General features: G+C 39.4%; 1 protein-coding gene and 1 non-coding gene across 2 annotated transcripts; one reads left to right on the top strand and one right to left on the bottom strand.

The window, feature by feature from the left end:
- Positions 1 to 2579: 2579 nt before the first annotated feature.
- LOC132535999 (U6 spliceosomal RNA) lies at positions 2580 to 2686 on the bottom strand. The gene has a single exon (XR_009547700.1). It is a non-coding gene; the product is annotated as a U6 spliceosomal RNA (small nuclear RNA).
- A 6278-nt stretch (positions 2687 to 8964) lies between these two features.
- LOC103119978 (casein kinase I-like) lies at positions 8965 to 10139 on the top strand. The gene has a single exon (XM_016191386.2). It carries the CDS (start codon positions 9039 to 9041, stop codon positions 10101 to 10103), a length of 1065 nt encoding a protein of 354 aa, XP_016046872.1. The 5' UTR covers positions 8965 to 9038; the 3' UTR covers positions 10104 to 10139.
- Positions 10140 to 11487: the final 1348 nt, after the last annotated feature.

Below are 11487 nucleotides of genomic sequence, written 5' to 3'. Positions count from 1 at the left end.
AATTTTTTTATTATTATTATTGGACGCAGACAAAAAGTAATTAAGAGGGGAGTGGGAGAGAGAGACAGAGAGATATAAAGATCCGTTTCCCTGTTGACCTGTGACTTGAGAAGTTTTCCCCCTTGAACTTGAACTTGAAACTGGGTCCTTGCATACTGTAATGCCAAACACAGAAATCCTAACGGCTTATGGAGTCCCAGCCATCAGATACCCACTCAATATCCCTTCTATTCTGCCACCAGAGTTATCACTACACCTCAAACCTGCAAGACTCCACCATTCCCAGCAGCCAATATTTTGCTAGAGGGTAATAGAGAGGTACAGAGAAATAGAATGAAACAATTCTATGGTGTACCAATCTTAAGAGGAGAGACTCCTTTAACACTGCATTTGTAAAACTTCCCCATGCAAGTGGGGACCAGGGACTTAAACCAAGGTTTTTTTCTTTATACCATAGCATTTCTCAGCTCTGGCTGATGGTAGTGTGGGGGATTAAACCTGGGACTTCAGAGCCTCAAACATGAGAGTCTCTTTGCATAACCATTATGCTATCTACCCACTGACCCTTTTCTTTAATAGTAATGTGTGCACTCTACTTGGGTAATCAGCCACCCAGCCCTTATATCCTTTTTATATGCACATCACCACTCTGTGCAAACTGGAGATGATGATGATGATTTATTGGATAGAAACAGATAGACATTAAAAAGGAAGGAGAAGGCAAAGTGAGAGAAACACCTACAGAGCTATTTCACCACTCGTGAAGCTTCCCCCCTGCAGGTGAAGACCAGGGGCTTGGACTCAGTTCCTTGCACGTTGTAATGGGCACTCAAGCAAGTATGCTACTGCCTGGCCCCAGACTGGAGGTTTTTCAAATGCTGCTTGAAATAGTGAGCATGGGGAGGGTAAAAGAGGCAGTGTTTTGATCATCCTTAAATCATATACCTAGTAAATGCATTCCTGAGTCAATTTTTCCAAGTCAATGTCTAAATCATCCCCAAGTCTTTTTTAAATTTATCTTAACTGTGTGTGTGTGTGCGTGTGCGTGTGCGTGTGTGTTTGTGCGTGTGTGTGTGTGTGTGTGTGTGTGTAGGGTGGGGAGACAGAGCACTGCTCAGCTCCAGTTTGTGGTGGCATGAGACCCTTTTGCATAACCATTATGCTGTTTCCCCAGTCTGATCCACAACTCTTAAACAACAAAATGAGCTCATCAAATTCCTTATGGTGTTAGTTCTCAGGTTGAGATTTGGAAAAGTTAATGTAGGAGGCAGACTAAGGAATAAAGCCAAGCAACTTTACTTAACATTAACTTAATTTCTTTTCCTATCAGGGACAGGTAACTTTACTCAGCTGCCCATTTAGTCCTAATAAGCCAATATGAAGGCCAGAATGGGAATGCTAAAAATCTACTTTGAAGAGTCACGAGATACCTGGTAACCAGAGGCACACATTCTGACACATACTGGGGTGAGGAAAAAAAATGACTCTATAATGAGAAACTGATCAAATGTTTGGGGTTTATTTTCTCTGTCTTTCGAGAAATTATTACAAGAATGTGCCATTATTTGCCTGCCACATTGAAAACTGTACTTCAAAAAAAAATTTTTAAGTATTTTATGGAGTAAGGTCTGTTGTTCTGCAAAGAAAATTACGGGCATTTCAGAGAATCCTTTCTTGTAAGCTCTGTCTATTCCAATTCCAAAATGTTTAAAATTAAAACACTTTTAAATATTGATTAACTATTTAAAGGAGACAGTATATAACCCAACCCCCGCAAAAAAAAAAAAAAAAAAAAAAAAAAAAAAAAAAAAAGATGTCCAGGATCCTTGGGAACTCAATTTTCATCATTTTCCCACAACATGAAAGTGACTGGGATCCTACATGAAGTTTTACTATTTGAACATCACTCCTCAAGTAAGAGCAGAGAGGAGAGAACGGTTGGAAGGTAGCCTGTGGTGGAAGGTAGGCCCTCTATTTTGTTCATATCTTATTCCTGTTCCTTCAAGTCTTTGAATTGAACTGAGCTGGAATTAAATGAAAATTTGGCCTCTGACCTCTGTTTAAGGAAAAGGAAGAGAATATGACAACTATGGCATTTGCTGGGGACTTATCTGCCTAAATCCATATGCAGTGGTCACAAGAGAGGTGCAGTGGGCTCTCACCCTGACAACATAGGCAAACAGGCAGACCTAGTTTCCCACCACATCCCAAAATAGAACTAGGCAATAGCTAAGACAGTCACAGCACTGAGTTAGTTTGGAAAGAAATAAATTATTCTCTTCCTCAACTGTATCAAGTTGACCAGGAAAGGAATATATTCTGAATACCTGTCTTTCTGCTTCTTTGGAGAGTATGGGTTGAATAATTGGATGGGTCACCCAGTCCATTTCATTTCCATCTGTTCCAGATAAGAGGAATAAGCCTCAGATAAAATTCAAAGTCTCCTTTCCCATACAAAACAAGTATACTTTTTTGTTTGGTTGTTTTTTGTTTGTTTGTTTTCATATATTTTTGTTTTATTTTTATTAGTGATTTCATATTGATTTACAATACTATAAGGGGTATAATTGGAAAATATATAGATATATAAATGTCTCACAAATTTGTGTGTCATCCTTGTGCAGGGGCCATGCTAATCTTCTCTGCATTGTTCCAATTTTAGTATATGTGCTGCTGAAGGAAGCACCAAATATACTTTCAAAATAAGTATATTATTTTCATAAATTCTGCCTATATTAATTTGGTTAGCACTTCACATGTAAAAGAAACTATTTTAATTGTATTGAATACTACTAAGTACATGAAAACAAGTACTGTACTAATTCTTAAATAGATTTGCTTTGAAATAAAAGGTAGGGTAACCAAGTGGCCAGAATGATAGAGCAGGGGCCTTTTGTCTTTGAGGTGCCTAGTTCTATTCCTATCACAACATATGCTAAAACAGTGCCTTATCCACTCCCTTCCTATTAAATAGAAAATTTGGGCTTAAGTGCCTAAACAGTGGAACACATTCATGAGGCACTAAGCCCATTACTTGGTAATACACACAAAATAAAATAACTTAAAATGGTAACACACATGTTAGAAAAAGTTTTGCGTTGGGATAGGTGAGATAGCTCATCTAGAGGATGGTTTTCACATGCATATGATCTAGGTTCAAGCCAGTCCTACACACTAAGGAGCACTACACACTCCCCCCCCACCCCCTCAAAAAAAAGACACAAAGCAGTGAAACCCCAGAATAAACAAAATTGATTAATTTTTCTATTTAAAAATATTTATTTATGACAGACAGAACCAAGCATTGCTCTGGCACATGCAATGCCGGCGAGTGTACTTGGGACATCATGCTTGAAAGTGCAATGTACTACAACCAGGGCTACCAAAATTAAATAATCTTTAAAAAGGTCCGCATAGGTGGAAATCCATTTATGTGTCACAGTCACAACAGTGGTATTATTAAAAATCCTACAAGGTGAATTGATGGTTGAATTAATTTGGTTATTTCTACAAAACATAACATACATACACAAAACATAAAATTCACCTTAACTGGCAAGATATAAATTTCAAAAAGGTACTGGAACTTTAAAGTGCATTATAATTATAGGTATATTAGATTTGCACTACAGTCAACTTTTCTGTGACTTCTTTACTTTTTTTTTTCCTCCAGGATTATGTCTGGGGCTTGGTGCCAGCACTACAAATCCTGGGAGCCATATTTTTTCTCATTTTATTGGATAGGACAGAGAGAAATTGAGGGGGGCGGGGGGAATAGAGAGGGAGAGAGAAAGACCTGCTTCACCACTTTTGAAGAGTCCTCCCTTTAGGTGAGGAGCTGGGAGATTGAACCGGGATCCTTGAGTGGGTCCTTGCACTTAGTACTATAAGTGCTTAACCCGGTGTGCCACCCCTGTCCCCCCCCCCACTTCCTTCTTCATATTTTGTTTCAACTGTTGGATTGGTGGATATAGCATTTCTCAGCATCACATCAAAACATGGCAACTTTCAGAGAAAAAGGAACCTCTATCTTTTTCTCTTTCTTAGAAGTGAGAAATCAGAGCCAGATGGTGGTGTACCTGGTTGAGTGCATACATTACCATGCATAAGAGCCTGTGTCAAGCCAGGTGATCCCCACCTGCAGGGGTAAAGTTTCACTAGCAGTGAAGCAGACTTATAGACGTTTATCTTTCTCTCTCTCTCCCCCCTCTCAATTTCTCTCTATCCTATCAAATAAAGTAGAAAAAAGGGGAGGGGCTAGTGGATTCATACTGCTGGCATCAAGCCCCAACAATAACCCTAGTGGCGATTATAAAGGGGGAGGGGAGATAAATCATCTTTTTAAAACAAGTTTTTTTTTCAGTGATTTAATATTTGTTTATAAAAGTACATGATAGCAGGGGAACAATTTCACACTGTTCCCACCACCAGAGTTTATGTCCCCATTCCCTCCTTTGGAAACTGCAGTGGTTCTCCCAAGGTTACAGGTATGGGTTCACTATTATTTCTATAACTGTCTATCTATATTTTGCCCATCTTTTCTTTTTTTTTTTTTTTTTTGCCTCTAGGGTTATTGCTGGGGTTTGGTGACTGCATTACGATTCCACTGCTCCTGGAGGCCATTTTGTCCCTTTTGTTGCCCTTGTTTTATGGTGGTGGTTGTTGTTATTGCTGTTATCTTTGTTGGATAGAACAGAGAGAAATGGAGAGAGGAGGGGAAGACAGAGGAGGGCAGAAAGACAGACACCTGCAGACCTGCTTCACCACTTGTGAAGTGACCCCCTACGGTGGGGAGCCAGGGCTCAAACCTGGATCCTTACGCGGTCCTTGCACTTGGTGCCCTGTGCGCTTAACCAGGTGAGCTACCACCTGGCACCCATTGCCAATCTTTTCTATGGTCCTGCCTTCTCTTCCTTTCTAAATGACACCTACACCTACTACTACTTACGCATGTCTTTCCTTTTTCTCCTAGTCTCTCTCTAGTCCTGATGGAATTTGGGGTTTCAGAACCCTTTGGTATCTTTCCCTAGCATTTCTCCCCTTCTGGGAGTATAGACTGAACGTCTTTTTGGGGTGCAGAAAGTGGAAGTTCTGGCTTCCGTAATTGCTTCTCCACTGGACGTGGATGTTACCAGGTTGATCCATACCCCCAGCCTGGAGAAACTATCTTTTAAAGTTCTCCCAATTTCTTTATATTCTCATTCATCAGAATTGGGTATATATTGATTTCAACACCAATCATAGAAAGCAAATGGAATCAACATATAACAGTCATTGAAAAGTCATGCATTAGTATCATAATGATTCAGCAAATAAACAGGGATTTTTTTCCCAATAATCTTAATTTTTTATCTCTTTGTCACTTAGTTGGTTATGCATTTAGTTAACAAAAGGAAAACATATGGAATTCCAGGGTCTCTAAGAATATTTATTCTAAATATTAAGAATGCATGCTTACTTTTATTAAGCAGTCTGAACAATAAAATTCAAAGATCTTTTAGCACATGGTCATCCATTCTTGCACTTGTTTAGAGCTTTGAGATGGAACTACAAAAGCAAAATGATGTAGACAGTGTCATCTGTGTGTTCCTAAAATAATTTAAATAATTGACAGGTTTTATTTATATTTTAAACTTTCTTGTATTTTTTTTTACATTTCAAAGTGATATATTCAATAAATAAAACAAAGAGATTTGGAGAAAATGTACTGCCTATCTGAAATGCACATGTAAAGTAACATCAAAAAAAGATCACATAACTGAGTTCAACAAAAAGGTGAAATGCAGTGCACCCAGGATAAATCTCTAAGAAGACAATATTAAATACAAATGTGCATTGGGTTTCTGGAAAGAAAGCCCTACATAACAGGAAAATCAATCATGTTTAAGTCTAGTGAAAATCTCTAAGAAGCCAAAATATTTCCAAATAAGTTTCTCTCTTCCATATCTTTCCTCTTCAGTCCTAGGACATGACTTATGCATTTCTTTCCACTGCTTCCAGTCCAACTGTGTCAATCAATTTCAAAGGAAAATAGTGATAAGAGAGGGCGAAATCACAGCACCAGAATCTCCCCTGGTGCTATTTTTCCAGGTGGGTTGCCAGGTGTCTAAACCAGTCCCTTCTCATGGCACAAGCAGTGATGCAGGTCTGCAAGTGTCCTTTACTATCTCTCACTATCTCTCCCTTACCCACTCAATTTCCTTCTGTCCTATCCCATAAAATCCCACCACAAACAGTGGCTTTGTAGTGATGGCACTGAGCTTAAGCAATAACCCTGGAGACAAAAAAAAAAAAAAGCCCAGATAAAAAAATTAATTGAAATTTAAAAATATATTTTTCAAAAAATAAAGGTGAGAGTAAAATAAAAGAATGATGGACTACTGTGGAAACTGTGTCAATTGAGAAAGCTATTGGACCTTGAAAACTTCACAGGAAGAAATATTTTAGTAAATTTAACTATTTTATATTAAATAGTAATAACGGTAATAAATAAATTACTGAAGATTCTACTGAAAAGTGCACAAGAGAGATTATTAAATCATTTTAACTTTTCTTTTCATGTCCTCAGACTACAATGCTTAATGTAAGGCATTAAAATGTGATGGTTAGTTCAGAATCATATTAACATTTAAATACCATATAAGTACTTTAAAATCTATTCTTTGAGGTATTTATTTAAGAGCTTTTTATATATTCATACTGACATTTAATGCAATAAAATGAAAGACATTGAGATATCAATCCTTTTTATAGTTATTTTCCATTTTGAAAGAAATAGTTTTGCAACATTCTTTATATTTTTGCAATTGTGTTCTGCTTTAATCTATTCAGAGCTATTTCAAAATAGATCCATTTAACTGTTAGCTAACATGCACAGCCAAAATTAAACCTCAAGGGTCGGGCGGCAGCGCAGTGGGTTAAGCAAGATGGAGCAAAGAGCTCAAGGACCTGTGTTAAGGATTCGGTTGGAGCCCCTAGCTCCCCACCTGAAGGGGGTCGCTCCACAGGTGGTAAAGCAGGTACGCAGGTGTGTATCTTTCTGTCTTCCCCTCCTCTCTCCATTTCTCTCTGTCCTATCCAATAACAGTAACAACAATAATAATAACCACAACAAGGATAAAACAATAAGGGCAACAAAAGGAAAAAAATATCATCAGGAGCAATGGATTCCTGGTGCAGGCACCGAATAACCATGAAGACAATAAAAAAAACAAAAAACTTCAGTATGATTTGCTGAAGATAGAAAATCTCGCCTTAGGGAGTCTGGCGGCAGCGCAGTAGGTTAAGCGCACATGGCACAAAACTCAAGGATCTGTGTAAGGATTCGATTCGAGCCTCTGGCTCCCCACCTGAAGGGGTCGCTTCACGGGTGGTGAAGCAGGTCTGCAAGTGTGTAACTTTCTGTCTTCCCCTCTTCTCTCCATTTCCCTCTGTCCTATCCAATAATAACAACAATAATAATAACCACAACAAGGATAAAACAATAAGGGCAACAAAAGGGAAAAAATAGCCTCAGGAGCAGTGGATTTGTGGTGCAGGCACCGAATAACCATGGACGTAAAAAAAAAAAAAAAGAATTAAACCTCAGTATGATTTGCTGAGTGCAATGAAGATAGAAAACCTCGCCTTAGAGAGTCTGTCAGTAGCGCAGTGGGCTAAGCACACGTGGTGTGAAGCTTAAGGACCGGCATAAGGATTCTGGTTCAATGCCCCCTCCCCTGATTCAATGCACCTCCCTGCTCCCCACCTGCAGGGGAGTTGCTTCACAAGAGGTGAAGCAGGTCTGTAGGTGTCTTTCTCTCCCCCTCTTTGTCTTCCCGTCTCTCCATTTCTGGAGACATCAATAACAAGAACAATAATAACTACAACAACAATAAAAAACAAGGGCAACAAAAGGGAAAATAAATTTTAAAAAATAGAATCTCACTTTGTTATGCATACTCTAGCCCTATTCAAAAGAGAAAAGTGAAAGTTAATAAAACAGACATTTCCAGGTTGGTAGTGTTAAAATACACCTTCAAAACTTAGCTAAGCTTTTGCCGCATTATATCTCAACACAAACTTACAAAGAAGTTGAAGAAAGTAATTGTATAACCCAAATTCTGTTCTTACATGGCAAATTGAGAAAATGCAGGTCAACACCTAAATTCCAAGAAGCGTGAAGTTTCCATAGTCCACGAAAAAATAAAGGTGCCTCCTTCCTAATCTAATCTGGAGACTGGTCTCTAATTTAAAACAACAAGTGTTCCAGGCAGACGAAAAAATGGTTTCGGTTAAGCTTCAGAATGCGCCACAGTGGGTCACGTGTGCAGGTCACGTGTGCAGGTCACCTGCGCAGGTTACATGTGCGCAGGACACTCTTGCACGTGTTACGTTTGCACACGTCACAATCGTGCACAGGTCACGCTTGCGCAGTCAGCAGGAGGTACAGTGCGCATGCGTTGTTGGGCGGTGCCTAGGCGACTGGAACGCGTGTGGTGAAGCTCGCACTCCAGCTCGCACCTTGGTTCGCTAGCGCCTCGGCTCCGTTAGTGCCTCAGGCTCTGACCGATAGCCTTCTCACTGCCAACCGACCCACCCTGGCCTCATAGAGATCCTGTTCTCGGAGTGCTCTGCACTCTGAGGAAAGGGTTTCTGTGGGCTAGGGGCGTTTTTCCGCTGACCTGAGTAACAATATGGCGACTGTGGCATCAGCAGAGTGAAGGCGTCCTTTAGGATCGGAGCTCAGAGCTCGCTGGAGCTTTATCGCCGCCCGTACCGCACCTCTTTCATGTCACCAGGAAGGTAAAGTAGTAGTGGCTGCCCAAATGTAAGTGGCCTAGTACCCCTTCACACGGCGGGCGGCTTAGACGAAACTTGACCGAGTAGGGCGATCAGGTTCCCCTTGGTGTGGGCTTTGTAAGACCAAGAAAACTTAAAATTTACCTTTCCTATCCCTTTCCTCCACAGCCTTGCTCAGTGAAATACCTCAGAGGCCTCCTTTCTCTATTTAAAAGTATCGTATTGGTAGTTAGCCTACGACCTCCATCTTTCTCAAGATGGCGACCAGTGCCCCTACCAAAACCCAATTCATTTTTGGAGGCAAATATAAACTGATCCGCAAGATCGGTTCTGGCTCCTTTGGATATGTTTATCTTGCAATCAACCTTACCAATGGCGAGGAAGTGGCTGTGAAAATAGAATCTCAGAAAGCCAGGCATCCGCAGCTACTATATGAAAGCAGACTCTATAATCTTCTTCAAGGGGGGATTGGTTTCCCCCAGTTACGCTGGTATGGTCAAGAAAGAGAGTACAATGTACTAGTCATGGATCTCCTCGGGCCCAGCCTGGAAGATCTCTTTACTTACTGTTCAAGAAGGTTCTCGATGAAAACTATCCTTATGCTAGCCGACCAAATGATAAGTAGACTCGAATATGTGCATTCAAAGAATTTCATACATCGAGACATTAAGCCAGATAACTTCTTAATGGGTGCTGGCTGTCGTTGTCATAGGTGCTTAGAATCACCAGCAGGTAAGAGGAAAAGAAACCTGAGCATCTATAGTTCTTCAGAACCATCCTACGCAGGCCTAAACCAGGTATACCTTATTGACTTTGGTTTGGCCAAAAAGTTCAGAGACAGCAAGACTGGACAGCATATCCCATACCGAGAAGATAAAAATCTTACTGGCACTGCCCGATATGCTAGCGTCAATGCACATCTTGGCATTGAGCAAAGTCGCCGAGATGACATGGAATCACTAGGATATGTTCTCATGTATTTGAACAGAGCCAACCTGCCATGGCAAGGACTAAAGGCTGCAACAAGGCAGCAGAAATATGACAAAATCAGTGAAAAGAAGATGTCAACTCCTGTTGAAGTTTTGTGCAGGGGTCTTCCTGCAGAATTTGCCATGTACCTAAACTACTGTCGTGGGCTACGCTTTGAAGAAGAACCAGATTACACGTATCTGAGGCAGCTCTTTCGCATTCTTTTCAAAAGCCTGAACTACCAATATGACAATGTATTCGACTGGACTGTGATAAAGCCAAAATCAGCTCAACAGGCAGCATCTTCAAGTGGGTGTCAGTGTCAGCAGCCCCAAAACCCCACAGGCAAGTAAACTGACAAAGCCAAAAATAATCTAAAAAGGTTTCTAACAGGCAAGTAAACTGACAAAACCAAGAAAAATCTTAAAAGGTTTCTAACAGGCAAGTAAACTGACAAAACCAAGAAAAATCTAAAAAGGTTTCTAACAGGCAAGTAAAGTGACAAAGCCAAGAGTAATCTAAAAAAAGGTTTCTAAGCATGAATGGCAACAGAACAGATGAGGGGAGCAGCATTTTCCCCAAAAAAAATGGAATTTCAGCCCATGTACACTAGCGGGTGATTGTGGGCAACCATTTACCTGATGTAAAGACTTTGATTTCAGTATAACTAAATGTTATACTGAAATCAAATCACTATGTTCCTATGGGGAACATTAGTGATGTTGTATCTCTAGTTGTAGTCACTGCAATTGTGGATGTTGAACTTGTGAAACGTGGTGTTGTCTTCCATTGCATTTTCCAAGTGGAAAAGTTAGCTAAAGTTAGCTAAAGGTTAGGTGATAATTGGTGGAGAGATTGTGAATATATGAATATTTTGAAGATATGAAATAACTAAAAGCTAAATTGTTGATACTAATTGGTGGGAAATTATGAATGTGCCAAAGGTGTTGTTAGAATCTTATTGCTTTGGAATCTCATTTCAGAATAGCATGTACAGTTTTCAGCCATAGTTGAAATGAATGTTAATGCTTGCAGTGTGTGTTCCTAAGCTTTATATATCTTTGAGGTTTTCAAGTCATTGTCTTAAAATGTTGTAAAATGTTTGAATTCTTGTTTGCAAACCAGCTAATATTGTAACAACAAAAGATTCCAAAGTTTGAGTGTAAGACTATCTCTGTTTACTTGTACAAAAAACAGCATCTGGAGTATCACCTTTGAAATACTCACGATTCTGTATTAACTGTGTAATTTCTTGGTACTGAAAAATGCTTGTTTGTCCCAGAAATTGTAGGTAGCTTCTTGTCACTGAACATGTATGTATGTTGTATAGATTGACTTGATCATCTAATATCTAGGAATTTGGTTTTATTTTGAAATGTTTTTTTCTTTGTTTACAAGTTAGTTCAAAACTAAAGTTTCTGTAAGAAAATGAGATTTTTTTTGAATAATGAAAATGCATTGTGGATTTACTATGAAGCCAAAATAGCCCTAATTTTAAGCCATTTGTTACATAATACTGTTTTGTGGATAATTTTAGATATTATAACTTTTCCCAAATTACATAAGAAAATGTTCTCATCTGAAGGGAAAAGGCATTTTTAATGACTTGCAGTCACAGTACCTAAAACTGCAACAACCAAACCTGGCATTGTAACCCATGCTATGAACTTTGAACATGAATGAAAGCTTTGATGGGTGTGAGTACAAAATTTTAACTTCGTTGTGAACCATTTGGAG

The sequence above is a fragment of the Erinaceus europaeus genome, chromosome X (genome assembly GCF_950295315.1).
Source record: "Erinaceus europaeus chromosome X, mEriEur2.1, whole genome shotgun sequence".
Taxonomy (NCBI): Eukaryota; Metazoa; Chordata; class Mammalia; order Eulipotyphla; family Erinaceidae; genus Erinaceus; species Erinaceus europaeus.
Note: the sequence above shows the minus strand (reverse complement) of the source record. Positions and strands in the feature narration are given on the sequence as shown.